This window comes from Loxodonta africana, chromosome 4 (genome assembly GCF_030014295.1).
Source record: "Loxodonta africana isolate mLoxAfr1 chromosome 4, mLoxAfr1.hap2, whole genome shotgun sequence".
Lineage (NCBI taxonomy): Eukaryota > Metazoa > Chordata > Mammalia > Proboscidea > Elephantidae > Loxodonta > Loxodonta africana.
Window position 1 is genome coordinate 190931994 of NC_087345.1, and position 18083 is coordinate 190950076.

The window sequence follows — 18083 nt, forward strand, 5'->3', positions numbered from 1 at the left end:
TCTACTTCCGAAAAATCAGCCATTGAAAACCCTAGGGAGCACAGTTCTATTCCAACAAACATGGGTTTGTCCTGAGTAGGGGTCGACTTGAGGGCAACTGGTGGTGGTGGTGGATATTTAACAAAGAATGAGGGGAGAATGGATAGTGGGATAGAAAACTGCCAGAATAAAATAAGGAGGAAAAGGATAGAGAGTTTAACACTTGCAAAAATAGTTATTTTTCCTGCACGAATATCAGTAATAATTTTTTCCTGGGTAGATGTAACTATAAAACCTGAATATCTTAGAGAAATACAGCATTTCATTACCTTTAGCTACTGCTCAAAAGTGAGAGCCGATTTTTTCCTGATACCATCGTCGTTAACTTTAGCATTCTAACTTCTTGCAGTTTTCACTACATGGTCACGATTAGAAATTTCCCATTTTTATAACAGATCGCAAAGCAGTCATATTGCACAGATACTGCTAGTTCCATTTGTATCCGATCTTGTTATTACAAAAGATGGTATAAGTAATGAAATTATGTTCTTTAAAGAATTGATCATATAACATTTATGTTATGAAAATTCAAGATAAAAGAGAAAGGCACTTTCATGAGCAGGTAAACATATTAAGCACTACATAGTTAACGTTTGTTAGGTTTAGCAAAAAGCACATACTAAATTATTCACAGGTAGATACTGATAGATACCTAGATCGAATGATGAGAATGAAATCATCATAAGGGAAAGAAAGATTACTCCATGTTTGAATTTACTATTTTCTTTTAACAGCAAATGTACAGTTGAAACACTTTAACTCTTAGACTGTGTTCTACTGTGTCCAAACGTTGTAAATCTTTACTTACCAACCACCTTGTTTAAATCTAATTGAACTATTAGGTTACTAATTGACGGAGATAATGCTGAAAGATTTTCTGGTGTACTTGGAAGTTCTGAGGCTCCTTCATTTTGAACTGGAATAATAAGACAGCGCCAGGTTAGTGGATTTAAAACTAATATTTTGTTTAAGGTAAATTACATTACATAAAACTAGTTGGCGATATCTTTAACTCATAATTATTTGACTTTATTTTGTCAGAATTTAATGCACTAATCATTCAATACAAACATATCTAACATCATATTTACATGCAAATAATTCACATTTTTTTTTTTTTTTTTTGCCAACTGCACAACCTCCTCTCACATTATTTTCCTAGGCACACTATGTGCACTATATCTTCAGGTACGTTATTGATGTGGTCACATTATTTGCAAAAAACATGGTAATTTTAAAAAGCCTACCAAAAAGCTACTAGGTGCCAGATACTATACTAAACACTTTTCAAATATTACCTCATTTAATCTTCATAAGAATTCTAAAAAAAGAAAAAATCCGTTGCTGTCGAGTCGATTCTGACTCATAGCCATGCTACAGGACAGAGTAGAGCTCCCTCACAGGGTTTCCAAGGAGTAGCTGGTGGATTTGAACTGCTGACCTTTTGATTAGCAGCCAAGCTCTTAACTACTGAGTCACCAGGGCTCTAGGAATTAAATATTTTATCACCACTTAACAGATGAGGGAACTAGAGTTTAGAGAGGATAGGCATATTGTAGAAAGTCGCAGAGTTATTAAGGGTAAAAACTTGGATTGAATTTGATTTTGATGGACTCTAAAACTTATTCTCCAGGGAGTAAAATAAAAATGTCTACCAGGGCTGAGCCTGTAATGTGAGTGAAGCGGACCTGGTGATGACAGGGTGGCATGAATTTTTCATTGTTATTTTGTGCCATTGAGATGGTTCTAACTCATAGCAATCCCATGTACAACAGAATGAAATACTGTCCGGTCCTGTGCCATCCTCAAAACGGTTGTTATGTGAGCACATTTTTGCAGCCACTGTGTCAATCCATCTTGTCAAGGATCTTTTTTTCACTGACCCTCTACTTTACCAAGAGTGATGTCCTTCTCCAGGGACTGGTCCCTCCTGATAACATGTCCAAAGTACGTGAAACAAAGTCTTGCCATCCTCACTTCCAAGAAGCACTCTGACTATATTTCTTCCCAGGCAGTCTTGTCCATTCTTCTGGCAGTCCATGGTATATTCAATATTCTTTGACAACACCATAATTCAAAGGCATCAATTCTTCTTCAGTCTTCCTTATTCATTGTCCAGCTATAACATGCATATGATGCAACTGAAAATATCATGGCTTGAGTCAGGCGCACCTTAGTGCTCAGAGTGACAACTTTGCTTTTTAACACTTTAAAGAGTTCTTTTACGTTAGATTTGCCCAGTAAAATACATTGTTTGATTTCCTGACTGCTGCTTCTGTGAGTGTCGATTTTGGATCCAAGTAAAATGAAATTCTTGACGTCGATCTTTTCTCTATTTGTCATAACATTGCTTATTGTTCCAGTTGTGAGGATTTTTGTTTTCTTTATGTTGAGATGTAATCCATACTGAAGGCTGTAGTCTTTGATCTTCATCAGTAAGTGCTTCAAGTCCTCCTCGATTTCAGCAAGCAAGGTTGTGTCATCTGCATATTGCAGGTTGTTAGTGAATCTTTCACCAATCCTGATGCCACATTCTTCTTCATATAGTCCAGTTTCTCAGATTATTTGCCCAGCATATAGACTGAATAAGTATGGTGAATGGATACAACCACGACACACACCTATGTGATTTTAAGCCATGAAGTGTCCCCTCCCTCTGTTTGAACAAACTGCTTCTTGGTCTATGTACAGGCTCTGCATGAGCACAATTAAGTGTTCTGGAATTATCATTCTTCAAAATGTTATCCATAATTTGTTATGATCCACACAGTTGAATGCCTTTTCATAGTTAATAAAACACAGGTAAACATCTTTCTGGTATTCTGTTTTCAGCCAAGATACACCTGACATCAGCAATGATATCCTTTATTCTACATCCTCTTCTGAATCTGGCTTGAATTTTTGGCAGTTCCCTGTCAATGTATTGCTGCAGCTGCTTTTGAATTATCTTCAGCAAAATTTTACTTGTGTGTGATATTAATGATATTGTTTGATAATTTATGCATTCTGTTGGATCACCTTTCTTTGGAGTGGACACAAATATGGATCTCTTCCAGTCAGTTGGCCAGGTAGCTCTCTTCCAAATTTCCTGGCATAAACAAATGAGCACCTCTAGAGCTGCATCCCTTTGTTGAAACATCTTATTTGGTATGCTGTCAATTCCTGGAGCCTTTTTTTCCACCAATGCCTTCAGTGCAGCTTGGACTTTTTCCTGCAGTACCATTGGTTCTTTATCATATGCTACCTGATTAAATGGTTGAATGCTGACCAATTCTTTTTGACGCAGCAACTCTGTGTATTGCTTCCATCTGCTTTTGATGCTTCCTGTTTCATTTAAAATTTTGCCCATAGAGTCTCTCAATATTGCAACTCGAGTTTTGAATTTTTTCTTCAGTTCTTTCAGCTTGAGAAATGCCAAGTGTGTTCTTCCCTTCTGGTTTTCTATCTCCAGGTCTTTGCACATTTGATTATAATATTTTACTTTGTCTTCTCAAGCTTCCCTTTGAAATTTTCTGTTCAGCTCTCTTACTTCACCATTTCTTCCGTTTGCTTTAGCTACTCTCTGTTCAAGAGCAAATTTCAGAGTCTCTTTCAGCATCCAGTTTGGTCTTTTATTACCTCTGGGGTGGGAAGAAGAAGGCAGTAATATGGGAGGGATAAGGATGGGACTTCAATATTTAACATATTGGAATATGGACACACAAGTGTTGGTAAAAAACAAAGTTTTAGTAAATTAAATACATAGACACTATTAAAGTTTATCTACTGTGGTCTAATCTCAAGAACACTACAGTATTTGAAGGCTAGGAAAATATTATGTCCTTTTTGTGTTACAAAATAAGTTAAAATTAACAAAAATAACTTAAAATGTCCTGTTTTGATTTGTTTCATAAGAAACTCAGAGATAAATTAAGTCTTCAAGTATATCAACTAAATCAAAAGTCCAAGTAAAAATCTCTTTCCAATCTTTCTAATAATGTCCTACTTTCACTAAAATCCACTTGAAACCAATTAAATAAACAAAATGTGTTCTTTATTACTTCTTGAAAATATATACCAATATCAAGAATAAATTCTAGTTAATAATAAGTAAAAATATCAAGAATAAGCTCCAGTAGATAAATACCAAATGTTGCTTCTCCCTTGGAACTATGTAATAATATAAAAAAAAATAAGTTAATAAGCAAAATGTTTTGGCAGATAATTATACTTGGTAAGAATTGAAATGTAAAGACCAGGAGAATATCATATTTAAAAAACTGCTTGTAATAAATAGCTGTATACAATTCCTAGAAAAGTGTTTCCTAAACTGGTATCCTATGGAACATAATTCCAAGAAAAAGGAAAAGGCAGGTTTCTTGGCCAAATAAAATTAAAAATGCAGTATAATAATTGGAATAGTAAAGACCATGAGAAGTGATGAGTGGTGGTAATAGCATTGCAGCATTTACTAGCTCTGTAGAGCTCCAGTTTTTTGTAAATTAAGTTATAAAATAGACAACTTAAAGAAAAATCAAACTATAAAACCATAAGTAAAGCTGATCCATACTAAAAAACATATTTTTTACATTTTCAAGTGTTCTGTGAATATTATTTATTTACTCATTTATCTCATACATACTTCTCAATCTTTGAGACTGGTCAACTCCAATTGTTTGAATTTGATCTGTGTATCTCTCAGGTTGCTCTAGATTCTTAGATGTAAAACTAACATCTCCTTCTTCATATGTATCCTGATCTACAAAGATTGAAACAAAGTTTTAGTAAATTAAATACATAAACACTATTAAAACTCATCTACTGTGGTCTAATCTCAAGAACACTCTAATATTTGAAAGCTAGGAAAATAGTATACATTGTTACATCAAGTAAGAAGAAAAAATGGTCATCTTAATAAAAGCCAAAAAAATCTTTTGATTAATTTCAACATCTATAGGGTCGCTATGAGTTGGAATCAACTCCATGGCAACTGGTTTGGTTTTTGGTTTGGGTTATTCCTGTCAAAAATCTTTGAAAAATTAGATTTATAGATTTACTACCAGAAGTTTACTCCCTTAATATGGAATGCATTTCTACTTCAATCCAACAACCAACAGCTTGATTAATACTGAAGCACCAAAAGACATTTTCCCTATCAAAATTATGAGCAAAACAAGAATGTAAATTATTTCTTTAACAGTTATCTAGTTCCGGCAAAATAGGTAATACATGAAGCAGAAATGAAAAATAGAAATTATGATGATTCTCTGCTAATATTAAAAAAAAAATTTTTTTACTTGCATAAATAAAAATATACACTTGTCAGTATTAATTTCTGATTGTAAACAAAAATAAATTAAAAGAAAAGAATACATCTGAGTCAAAAACCGCACATTTTCAGCGTCGCTGATACCTACGGACATATTTTTAATATGTGATAAAAAAAAAAAAAAACTCATATAGCTACCCAGAGAATATTTAATCATTACGCACATCAAGCTGCAACACTGAGATCTTCTGTTTCCTCACACTCTTAACAACTAGTGTCATATACTTTTGGTATTTGTTATTTTAAAAATTGTTTTAATTGAATTTCTTTCACTGTTAATATAAATGTATTTGATTAATAATAAAAGATATCTGTTGCTCATTTTTCAGTTGGGGAAATTCATTTCTTCTAGTTTCTTTTAGGGAGCCCTGGTGGTGTAGTGGTAAGCGCTCGGCTGCTAACCAAAAAGTCAGCAGTTCAAATCTACCAACCGCTGCTTGGAAACCCTAGGGGGCAATTCTGCTCTGTCCTATAGGGTTGCTGTGAGTCGGAACTGACTCGACGGCACTTAACAACAACAGTTTCTTTTAATACCCTTTTTCATTAAAGAAATAACCTAAATACAAATATTTTTATGCAACACTATAGTTCCTATACCATCACCTGTCTTTAAGTTTCTCATACTGTGGGGACTGGTATGTTGTTATGATGCTAGAAGCTATGCCACTGGTGTTTCAAATGCCGGCTGGGTCACCCATGGTGGACATATCTCATCTTGGCTCCCAGACTAAGACAGACTAGAAAGAACGGCTTGGAGACCTATTTCCAAAGAGTAGCCAATGAAAACCCTATGGATCACAACAGAACACTGTCTGTCTAGCTTGCTTTGGACATGTCACTAAAAAAAAAAAAAAAAAAAAAACACTTGCCGTCAAGTCAATTCAGGCTCATAGCGACCCTATAGGACAGAGCAGAACTGCCCATAAGGTTTCCAGGGAGCAGGTGGTAGATTCAAACTGCCAACATTTTGGTTAACAGCCATAGCTCTTAACCACTGCACCACCAGGGTCAGGAATGGCCAATTTCTACTTAAGGAAGATACCATGTTTGGTGAAGTAGAGAGCCAACAAGGGTGAGGGAGAACCTCGGTGAGATGGACTGGCACAATAGCCACAATGATGAACTTGAACAGACTAGAGATTGTGAGAATGACACAGGACCGGGCAACATTTCGTTCTGTTGTATATAAGGTTGCCATGAGTCAGAGCAGACTTGACGGCAGCTAACAACACAATATTGCATATAAAAGATAGAGTTTCAATTGCATTCGAAAGAGAAAGAAACGTGTAAAAGAGTTTTATTTGTAACAATGAACAAAAAATGGCCATAACCTAAAACTCCATCAATAAAATGTGGGGCATTTATACAATACAGCTCCATTTAATAAATTTCAGAATTATACGCAGAGTTGAGGAGAAAGAATCAACAACAAATTTAAAGATCTGAACCTTTTCTCCGTGGGTTTTCTTTAAAACCTAAGCCATACACTCCAGACGCTATGCTAGTAGTAATAGCTTAGCAACAAGAATGCATACGTAATATATTTGCAATCTTATTTTAAATGTGGAATGTCAGCTGTGTTTTAAATATGTTGTTGTTAGGTGCTGTCAAGTTGGTTCTGACTAATAGCGATCCTATGTACAATAAAATAAAACAGTGCCCCGTGCTGCGCTCTCCTCACAATCATTGCTGTTTGAGCCCATTGTTGCAGCCACTGTGTCAATCCCACTCGTACAGATGTTTAAACATAAACATCTAATAATCTGCAGGTAATGATCATCACACATCATCTCTTATAGTATTTAAAATGACAAATTATTTTTCTTTTCTTATTACAATGGTTAGACATTCCATAATCATGTTTACTTATTTACTTAAGCAGCGATAAACAGCAATTTTGCCTTTTTTCAACTTTAATTGAAGGACATTCTTTCTGACCATTAAATTTGGCTTTGGGGCATTAGTTAGAAACATATTTTCTTCATCATATTAAGAAAGGATCTCTTGCTTCATATTTTTTAAATCGGAAACATACAAATATACTGGAAAAAATGAAATTTATATCAAAATAAACAATTATGAAAACACATAAACGACATTTATTTTTATCATTCTATCAATATTTTCTGTCACTTAAAGATCTGAATTGTGATACACACTGTTTCCTCTAAAATTGTTAAGGTAACAAGTTATTACATGTTATATATGAGTGATTACAAGAAATTCTGGTAGCGGAGAACGAATGGTAGCAAACGAGAGATTAAGAGCAAAAGAAGAGTTTGCTTGAGAGATTAGAGGAAACAATCTCATTGCTTTAAAGTCAAATACACATTGTTCCAAGTTTTCCTGGAGCGATCACGGCAGGGTAAAGTGCCAGATTCTCTGGGTTTGATTCCACCTCTAATATGAGTCTTTGGGCAAGCTAGTCCATGTCTCACTCTCCTCATGTCTTAAATGGTGATAATAATTGCACTTTCCTCACAGGATTTCTGTGTGGGTTATTTTTTGATTGTTTGATATTAAACGTGTAATTAGTAACAAAATCTTTATTGTTATTATTATTGTGAAGTTTAAAAGTTTTAAAAATCAAAACTACATACACTGATATCCATTTGTGACGACGTTCCAAATGTATTTTTCCGAATATAAATATTTATAGGATTTAAGGGTACTGGCTCATATGGTGTTTACCACGCGTTTCCAGTTAGATGACTTTGCGTGTCTGATTTTGAGGACGATCTTTTGATTTTGAGTCTATCTGCAGAAGGCTTTTACCTGTATTCTGATCTACAAAATACCCATTGCTGTCAAGTCTACTCTCACTCCTAGGGACCCTATGGGACTGAGGGTTTCCGAGGAGGGGCTGGGGAATTTGAACTTCCGACCTTTTGGTTAGAAGCCATAACATGCTGTAGCTCTTAACCACTGTACCACCAATGTTTAAAATACGTTGAAGAGAGACACTCGTCTACTCTAAAAGCATCTTGAAACACACTGACACATTTCTTTCCTTGTTTTACTAAGCCGCTAGATTTCCATATTAAGATGCATCACTGAAAAACCATCAATTACGCTACTGTAAATTTTTTTTTTAAAGTGGCAGGAAAATTAACATATGTGAAAACATCAGTAAACTAAACACAAGTTGTCGTCTCCTTCACTCCTTCATACACACCCCAAAACTACACACACATGCACATGCACACGTATACACATGTACACACACACAAACATGGGAAGTTAGGGACAGGGGTCTGAAACCAAGGTAGGTGAAAAGATGTTAAGTCTTAAAGGAAGACACAGAGATTTAAATACTTTGGAATCTCATGGGCTACAGACACTTAATGTCATTGATACATATTCTGAAATAGTGATTTTCTTTTTTTACCATTACAAGTTCCCACTAATAACATGGAGAGATAAACAACCTTCCTGATCATTATATTTACAAATTATGTTAAATAGCACGTGTTTGATTATTGATATATATTTGTTTGATTAATAATAAAGCTGAATGATGCACATATGCTCATTGGTCTTTTACATTTTTTTCTTTACCTGTTCATGTTTGGTCATTTTTCTGTGGCAGGAGTTTAGTTTTTCTAAATTCTTTTAATAGTCTTCAAGGATTAAGGACATAATCTAAATATGTTTTTATACGAAGGATACAGTATTTTTATATAAAGGATAAAGCTTTCCTAACAAATATATTACAAATATATCCAGAGGGCTTTGTTTGATTTTTAGCTAAATTTTGGATTTTTATTTAAAAAATTTAAATATTTACTTAGCCCATTTTCCCATCAAAGTTTCTGTCTATGAAATCATAATTCAGAGTGCTTTCCTTAGACCAAGACTGTATCAATATTTATAATTTAAAGAAAACTCCACATATTTTTAAATTGATACTTTTTTTTCCTTTTAAAGTTTTGTTTTTGTGAAGCTCATTTATACACCTGGAAATCAGTTTCTGGTGCAGTGTCAGGTAGGGATGTAATGTTTCTTCTCCAGTTGCCTTAACACCATTTTTAAAATAATTTGTTTTTAATCACAAAATTTGGATGGCCATCTTCATAGTATCTTTTAATTAGTTTGTAGAATATATAATCTGATCCATTTACCTCACTGTTTATTATTTCATCATTAAAGCTTCTCAGTATTTAGTAATCCTCAATTATTTTGGATATCCTCATGTATTATTTTTCCAACTGATTTTCAGAATCATCTATTGGCATTTTGACTGGACATAAGTTTGCACATTACTTTTAGGAGTCCTTTCAGGAGCATGGAATGCCTCACTATTTAGTCAATATTTCTTTTTTTGTCATTAAAGTTTTTTAGTTTCTATCAAATAAGAAATGCATATTTATTGGTGTTTATTATTAGTTATTTTGTGTTTTTCTTTTGCTTTTCTAGCTAGTGTATATACAAGTGTTATTGTTGTTGTTTTGGTATAGTAATCCTTTAACTGGCTATTTACTAAACTTAAGCTTAATATAAAATTTAAACATATCAAGTATCTAGGCAGATAAGGGAATTCTATGACTTACCTAGAAGCCCTTCTTCAAAAACCACTCAACAGTGACACTAGAATATCAACGATAAAACTAACTCAGGCAAAAGTATTCAGAAAGGTAAAAAAAAAAAGTAGCAGGATATAAATTAACATACAGAAATCAATTGTCTGCATTTACTCAAATGATAACCCATTTACAATAGCATTCCCAAAAAAGATTAAAAACTTACATATAAACTTAACAAGAGATATGCAAAAAACCTAGGAGTGAAACTTGACATATTCCTGAATGACAAAGACTTGAATGGATAGAAAGGTAGCTTTTATTCTTGGATAGAATGACTCAAATATAAATTATTCCTAAAATAATTTATAAATTTAATGTGATCCCAATAAAAAGACTGGAAAATACTTTTATGGAGTTAACAAGTTGATACTAAAGTTCATATGGAAGAATTAGACATGCAAGGGTACAAAAATGCTTAAAAGAAAAGGCCACAACCCTGACAGATATTAAAACATACTATATCTAGTTCTAGCACATATTAAAATTTATTATTATAAATGCACTAAAATTTAAAAAAGTGTTCTAAAGGCACAGGAGCACATAGAGCAATGGAAAAGAAGAGAAAGTCCACAAATGGACTAAAAAACACATGGATATTGAGTATATAATAAAGATGTCATTTAAAAAAAATTTTTTTTTTTTTAAATCAGTTGGGTGAAAAATGGACTTTTTAATAAATGGTATGGGGACAACTAGATAGTTGTCTTAGGCTGGGTTCTCTAGAGAAGAAAAACCAAAAAAGCATATAAATATACATATATTGAGAGATTTATATCAAGGAAACGGCTCATGCAATTGTAGAGGCTGGAACGTCCCAAGTCAGTGGATCAGGATAGAGGCTTCTCCTGATTCACATAGCAACAGGGGCTGGTGAACCCAAGATTGGCAGGTCGGAGAGCTCTTACTCAAAGGCCGTGAAGACTGATGAATCCCAAGTTTGGCAGGCAACACTGCAAGGCTTCTCCTGATTCTCGTAGCTGCAGGAACTGGTGACCTCGACATAAGCAGGTCAGACAGCAGTAGCCAGCTGCAGGATCCAGAGCAGGCAAAAGCCAGAACATCTGCTTATATTCAGATGCAGGCCACATGCCCAAGGAAACTGCCTTTCAACTGATTGGCTACTCACAGCAGATTCCATCATGGGAGTGATCCCATACAAACACTGAGAACCATGGCCCAGCCAAGTTCACACACAATCTTAACCATCCTGGTTCACCCCCTGTCAATCTGGCACCTGTACACATCTCCTTAAACCATACATAATCTCAGAATAAAGGCAATTATACAGTTATAGTTCTGCCTAACACGATGAAATGAACACACATACAACCAAAAATGCACTAGCCCTGTTTACATCTTATGTAAGTGAAGAAAACAAAAATATTTGATGCACACATACAAAGAAGAAATACTCATAACAATTACAGTCCTCATATCTGCAACTGGTCATGTGGCCGTAACTGGTATTTAGAGCCACCTTCTTCCACCACCCATTCCATATTCCCTTTGCCCTCAACAAGCACCTCAGCTGGTCGTGGTTCTTTGCCTAGTGGGGTAGCCCAAATCTTCATTCCTGAAGGGTCTGGACCATTAGTAGTCATGTCAGAATCGAGTTGCTGTAGTTTTTCATTGACTTTAATCACAGGGCATGGTGGTATTAAGAGATACCCTAGGGGGATCTCCTGCATTCCAGACATACTCTCCTTTACCTCCATTATGTAATATCAATCCGATTTTCTCTTGGTAATCAGGATCGATAATAACACCAGGCAGTATGGTAACTCCCTTCTTTGCCTGTTGATCCAGAGGCATAATGAACCCAAAGTGGTGAGGTGGCATTCTTACCTTCCAGTTCTATGGAATCAGTGATGTGTCTCCAGGAGGGAGCATTTCTCCCTTTGGAACTAAGGCCTCTAGACCTGCAGAGCATAAGGTCATAGTGACAGAAAACAAAAATCTTGCAAGTGGGTCAGCAGGGGTAATAGTGAGTGGTGCCACTTCCCTTTCCACCCCTTGATTCCTGGACCTATGAGTCCTGGCTATGGGAGAAGCTGCACCATATATTGGATGGTGGTTTAGAGCATATAGAGCCTCCTGGAAGAACACTTCCCCAGCCGTACAGGTACTGCCACCTAGCTGGCACTGTAATTGTGTCTTTAGGAGGCCATTCTATCTTTCTATCAAGCCAACTCCTTCAGGATGATGGGGAACATGGTAAGACTAGTGAATTCCACAAGCGTGGGCCCACTGCCACACTTCGTTTGCTGCGAAGTGAGTTCCTTGATCCCAGGCAATGCTGCGTGGGATACCATGATGGTACATAAGGCATTCTGTAAGTCCACAGATGGTAGTTTTGGCAGAAGCATTGCATGCAAGCAAGGCAAATCCATATATAGAGTAAGTGTCTAGTCCAGTAAGGACAAAATGCTGCCCTTTCCATGATGAAAGTGGTCCAATGTAATCAACTTGCCACCAGGTTGCTGGCTGTTCACCTCCAGTGTTGGTGCCATATCAGGGATTCAGTGTTGGTCTCTGCTGCTGGCAGATTGGGCACTCAGCAGTGGCTGTAGCCAAGTCATCCTTGGTGAGTGGAAGTCCATGTTGCTGGGTCCATGCATAACCTCCATCCCTGCCACCATGGCCACTTTGTTCACGAGCCCATTGAGAGCAATGATGGGGGTAGCTGGGGAAAGAGGATGACTGGTCTCCAAAGAATGTGTCATCCTGTCCACTTAAGTATTAAAATCATCCTCTGCTGAGGTCACCCTTTGGTGAGCATTCACATGAGATGCAAATACCTTCACTTCTTTGGCCCATTCAGAGAGGTCTCTCCACATACCTCTTCCCCATAAATCCTTGTCTCCAATTTTCCAATTATGTTCCTTCCAAGTCCCTGATCATCGAGGCAAACCTTTGGCCATAGCCCATGAATCAGTATACAATTGCACATCTCATCATTTCTCCTTCCAAGCAACGTGAACAACCAGGTGTACTGCTCAAAGTTCTGCCCATTGGGAGGATTTCACTTCACCACCGTCCTTCCGGGAGGTCCCAGAAAGGGGCTGCAGTGTTGCTACTGTACACTTTCAAGTGGTGCCTGGATATCTTGCAGAACCACCTGTAAACCAGGCATGAGTTTTCTTTTCTTCAGTCAACTGATCATAAGGAACTCCCCATGAGGTCACAGATGCAGACTGGGAGATGGAAGGTAATGTGACAGGAGTGGAGACCATGGACATTTGGGTCACTTCCTCATGTAACTTACTTGTGCCTTCAGGTCCTGCTCGGTCCTATCTCATATAAACCACTTACTTTTAATAATGGAGTGCTGCCGTGCATGTTCAACTTTATGACTCTGTGCATCACACAATATCCAGTTCATGATGGGCAGCTCAAGACGCATGGTGACTTAGTGGCCCATGGTTAAGTGTTCAGTTTCTACTAAGGCCCAGTAACAGGCCAAAAGCTGTTTCTCAAAAGGAAAGTAATTATTTGCAGAGGATGGCAGGGCTTTGCTCCCAAATCCTAAGGGTCTGTGTGTGATTCATTAATTGGGGCCTGCCAAAGACTCCAAACAGCATCTCTATCTGCCACTGGCACTTCAAGCACCTTGGACGAGCCGGCTCAGATAGCCCAAGGGGCAGAGCAGCTCGTGCAGCAGCCTGAATGTGTTGCAGAGCCTTCTCTTATTCTGGGTCTCACTCAAAACTAGCAGCTTTTCAAGCCGCTTAATAATATGCCAAGTAGCCACCCAAATGATGAATATGTTCCCTCCAAAATCCAGAGAGGCCCACTAGGTGTTGTGCCTCCTTTTGAGTTGTAGGAGCAGCTAGATGCAATAACTTATCCTTCACTTAAGAAGGAATATCTCAACACGCCTCACACCACTGGACTCTTAGAAATTTCACTGAAGTGGAAGGTGCCTGGATTTTTGGGGGATTAATTTCCCATCCTCTAGCCCACAAATGTCTTATTGGTAAGTGCAGAGTCATGGACATTTCTTTCTTACTAAGTCCAATCAACATAATATCACCAATGTGATGGACCAGTGTGACTTCTTGTGGAAGGGAAAGGTGATCAAGGTCCCTGTGGACTAAATTATGGCATACGGCTGGAGAGTTGATATAGTTCTCAGACAGGAAACTGAAGGTGTATTGATGGCCTTGCCAGCTGAAGGCAAGCTGCTTCTAACGGTTCTTAGAAGCAGGTATGGAGAAAAGGCATTAGCCAGACCAATAGCTGCATACCAGGTACCAGGAGGTATATTAAATTTCTCAAGCAATTAAACTACATCTGGAATAGCAGCTGCAATTGGAGTCAGTACCTGGTTATGTTTTCCATAATCTACTGTCATTCTTCAAGATCCATCTGTTTTTTGCACAGGCCAAATAGGTGAGTTAAATGCGGATGCGGTGGGAATCACCACCCTTGCATCCTTCAAGTCCTTGATGGTGGCAGTAACCTCTGCACTCCCTCCAGGAATGCAGTATTGCTTTTGGTTTACCATTTTCCTAGGTGGGTGTAGTTTTAATGGCTTCCACTTGTCTTTTCCTATCATCATAGCCCTTACTCCATTTGTCAGGGATCCAATGTGGGGGTTCTGCCAGTTGCTGAGTATGTCTATCCTGATTATGCATTCTGGAACTGGGAAAATCACTACAGGATAGGGGAAATCACTGGACCTACTGTGAGATGGACATAGCCAAGACTCCATTAATAACCTAACCTCTATATGCCCCCACTCTGACTGGTGGGCCACAGTGATATTTTGGGTCTCAGGGAATGAGTGTCAGTTCAGAGCCAGCATCTAGTAATCCCCAAAAAGTCTGATTATTTCCTTTTCCCCAATGAACAGTCACTCTCATAAAAGCCTGTAGGTCCCTTTGGGGAATGCTGGGAGAGAGATTTACGGTATAAATTTTTGGCACTGTATTGGAGTCCTTCCTCAAGGGGATGTGGCATCCCCTTCATTCAAGGGATTGTGGGACTGTAAAGCTGCAAATTGATTGAGGGGCTGTGACTCTCTATTATGAAGATGGGAGTTAGACTGCCATTCACCTGACCTAGAATTCTTCCACTTGAACAGAGCAAGTACATATTTAGTAGATTTCCCTTCTATTTCACTCACAGGGACACTATGACTAAGTAGCCGACACCATAAATCCATATAAGTCAGATTATTCTCATTACTGCTTTGACTCCACCGTCCACTATAGTAACCACACCCACCTTGTCATTATTGAGAGCTGCCACTTGTCCCCTACGAACCCAGGGACCAATTAGCCCCATTGCAGTTAAGTGCCTTAATTCAGTTAAGGCAGTTCTCACTGTCAAATCTAACTTACATAAAATAGCAACTACAGCAGTCTTCAAGGATGCTGGAGCTTCCTTCACAAATTTGTTTCTCACCATTGTGGTAAAAAGTGTGTCCTCTGGACACTGCATGTGTGGGTCTGTGGTTTAACCTGATAAATCCACTCTAACATGCCAATTTCCCTAAGGCTTTTGATATCTTCTTCTATAGTACACCAAGGCAGGTCTGGTACTTCAACTTGATTTAGTGTAGGCCACCACATAATCCATGCTTCAGCGACCCAACCAAATAAACCAGTAGATGCTTTCCTAATCCTTCAAGCTGAAACACTGAATGAAGAACCTGTGCTTAGTGGGCCCACATCAATAAACTCAGATTGATCCATTTTTATGTTCCTTGCACCATTATCCCAGACTCTTAATAGCCATTCCCACACATATGTTTGTACATATTAGAAAACTCAAGCAGTTCTTTTGGAGAGTAGCATACCTCCTGCATCACACTTTGTACTTCATCTTTTGGGCTCACCAGAACTTAAGTCTAGTTATAGGTCTAGAAGCCAAAATGGGTGATGAGGATGTGTTTTGAGAACATTCAGCATTGTTTTGTAAGGCATCTGCCTTAGGTGATATCTCAGGCAATGATTCAGCCACTTCCCCAGGGGATGACTCAGACGTTGCTCCAGATGATATCTCAGACAAAGGCTCTTCAGACACAGGTGGGTTAACTCTTCAGATGAGGGTGAAGGGACTAATGGTTTTGCTGGCAGGAGCAAGTCAATGGAATTTAGGGGCTCAACATTCCTGATTATCTGCCCATATGTCCCCATCCCAAGTTTCAGGATCCCATTTCTTCCAAATCAATGCCCTCACTTTAGCTTCAGACACCATTCCCCATTGGAATTTCAACTGGCATTGTAATTCAGCCACTCATATGATAAGACTCTGAGTGTGGTTTTCAGCAATATTGGCTCTGTTACTACAAGAAATCAGTCTTTCTTTCAAGGTACAAGTGTTTACTTCAAGGTCATTTATGCGGTGCTTGAGCTTTGACTCTGAAGCCCTGAGCTCATCTCTTTCACCACATTGTCTAGCAAAATAGGACCAACAAACCAGCTTCATTATACTTCTCTTTCTGACAATAATGTAGAAAGGTATCAAGCATGCAGTCACCTAGAGCCTTGCCCCTCACCAATACCTGATTTAATTTTGCGATATTTTGTGTATTTCTATTGCCACCACACCCCAGGGAAGGAAAATGGAAGAATACATGGAATCACTATAACAAAAAGAATTGATCAACTGTCAACCATTTCAGGAAATAGCATATGATCAGGAACTGACGGTACTGAAGGAAGAGGTCCAAGCTGTACTGAAGGCACTGGTGAAAAACAAGGCTCCAGGAATGGACAGACTACCAATTGAGATGTTTCAACAAATGGATGCAGTGCTGGAAGTGCTCCCTCGTCTACGCCAAGAAACGTGGAGGACAGCTACCTGGCCAATCAACTGGAAGAGATCCATATTTATGCCTATTCCCGAAAAAGGTGACCCAATAGAATGGGTAAATTATTGCACGATACCATTACTATCACACATGAGTAAAATTTTGCTGAAGATCATTCAAAAGTGGCTGTAGCAGTACATTGACAGGAAACTGCCATTCAAGCTGGATTCAGATGAGGATGTGAAATGAGGGATATCACTGCTGATGTCAGGTTGATCCTGGCTGAAAGCAGAGAACACCACAAAGATGTTTACCTGTGTTTTATTGACTATAGAAAGGCATTCAACTGTGTGCATCAGAATAAATTATGGATAACATTGTGAGGAACGGGAATTCCAGAACACTTAATGGTGCCCATGAGGAACCTGTACATAGATCAAGAGCAGTAGTTCGAACAGAACAAGGGGATACTGTGTTGTTTAACGTCATGAAAGGTATGCATCAGGGCTGTATCCTTTCACCGTACTTATTCAATCTGCATGCTGAGCAAATAATCTGAGAAGCTGGACTACATGAAGAAGAAAGCTGCGTCAGGATTGGAGGAAGACTCGTTAACAATCTGTGATATGCAGATGACACAACCTTGCTTGCTGAAAGTGAAGAGGAAGTGAAGCACTGAAAGACCACAGCCTTCAGTGTGGATTACACCTCAACATAAAGGAAACAAAAATCCTCACACATGGACCAATAAGCAACCTCAGAAAAAACTGAAGTTGTAAAGGATTTCATTTTACTTGGTCCGATAATCAACACCTATGGAAGCAGCAGTCAAGAAATTAAAAGACACATTGCTTTGGGCAAATCTGCTTCAAAAGACTTCTTTAAAGTGTTAAAAAGACTAAGGTGGGCCTGATCCATGCCATGGTGTTTTCAGTCACCTCATATGCATGCAAAAGCTGGAAAATGAATAAGGAAGACTGAAGAAGAATTGACGCCTTTGAATTGTGGGGCTGGTGAAGAATATTGAATATACCATGGACTGCCAGAAGAATGAATAAATCTGTCTTGGAAGAAGTACAACCAGAATGCTCCTTAGAAGTAAGGGTGGTGAGACTGTGTCTTACATACTTTGGACATGTTGTTGGGAGGGATCAGTCCCTGGAGAAGGACATCATGCTTGGTAAAGTACAGGGTCAGCAGAAAAGAGGAAAGTCCTCAGTGAGATGGATCGACACAGTGGCTGCAACAATGGGCTCAAGCATAACAACGAATGTGAGGATGGTGCAGTACTGGGCAGTGTTTCATTCTGTGGTACATAAGGTCATTTGGAGTCAGAACCGACTCAACAGCATCTAACAACAACAACGTGCCATAGATTAGCGGTGCCCTCTTT

General features: G+C 38.1%; 1 protein-coding gene across 1 annotated transcript in view; it reads right to left on the reverse strand.

Moving 5' to 3' along the window:
* Nucleotides 1-18083, reverse strand: part of CCDC7 (coiled-coil domain containing 7) — a 415568-nt gene that overhangs the window by 47550 nt on the left and 349935 nt on the right. Inside the window, exons 33-34 of the mRNA XM_064285199.1 lie at nt 4661-4777; nt 848-955 (exon numbers count right to left, since the gene is read on the reverse strand). Coding sequence (XP_064141269.1) covers nt 848-955; nt 4661-4777 — 225 coding nt within the window. The remainder of the gene's footprint in view (nt 1-847; nt 956-4660; nt 4778-18083) is intronic.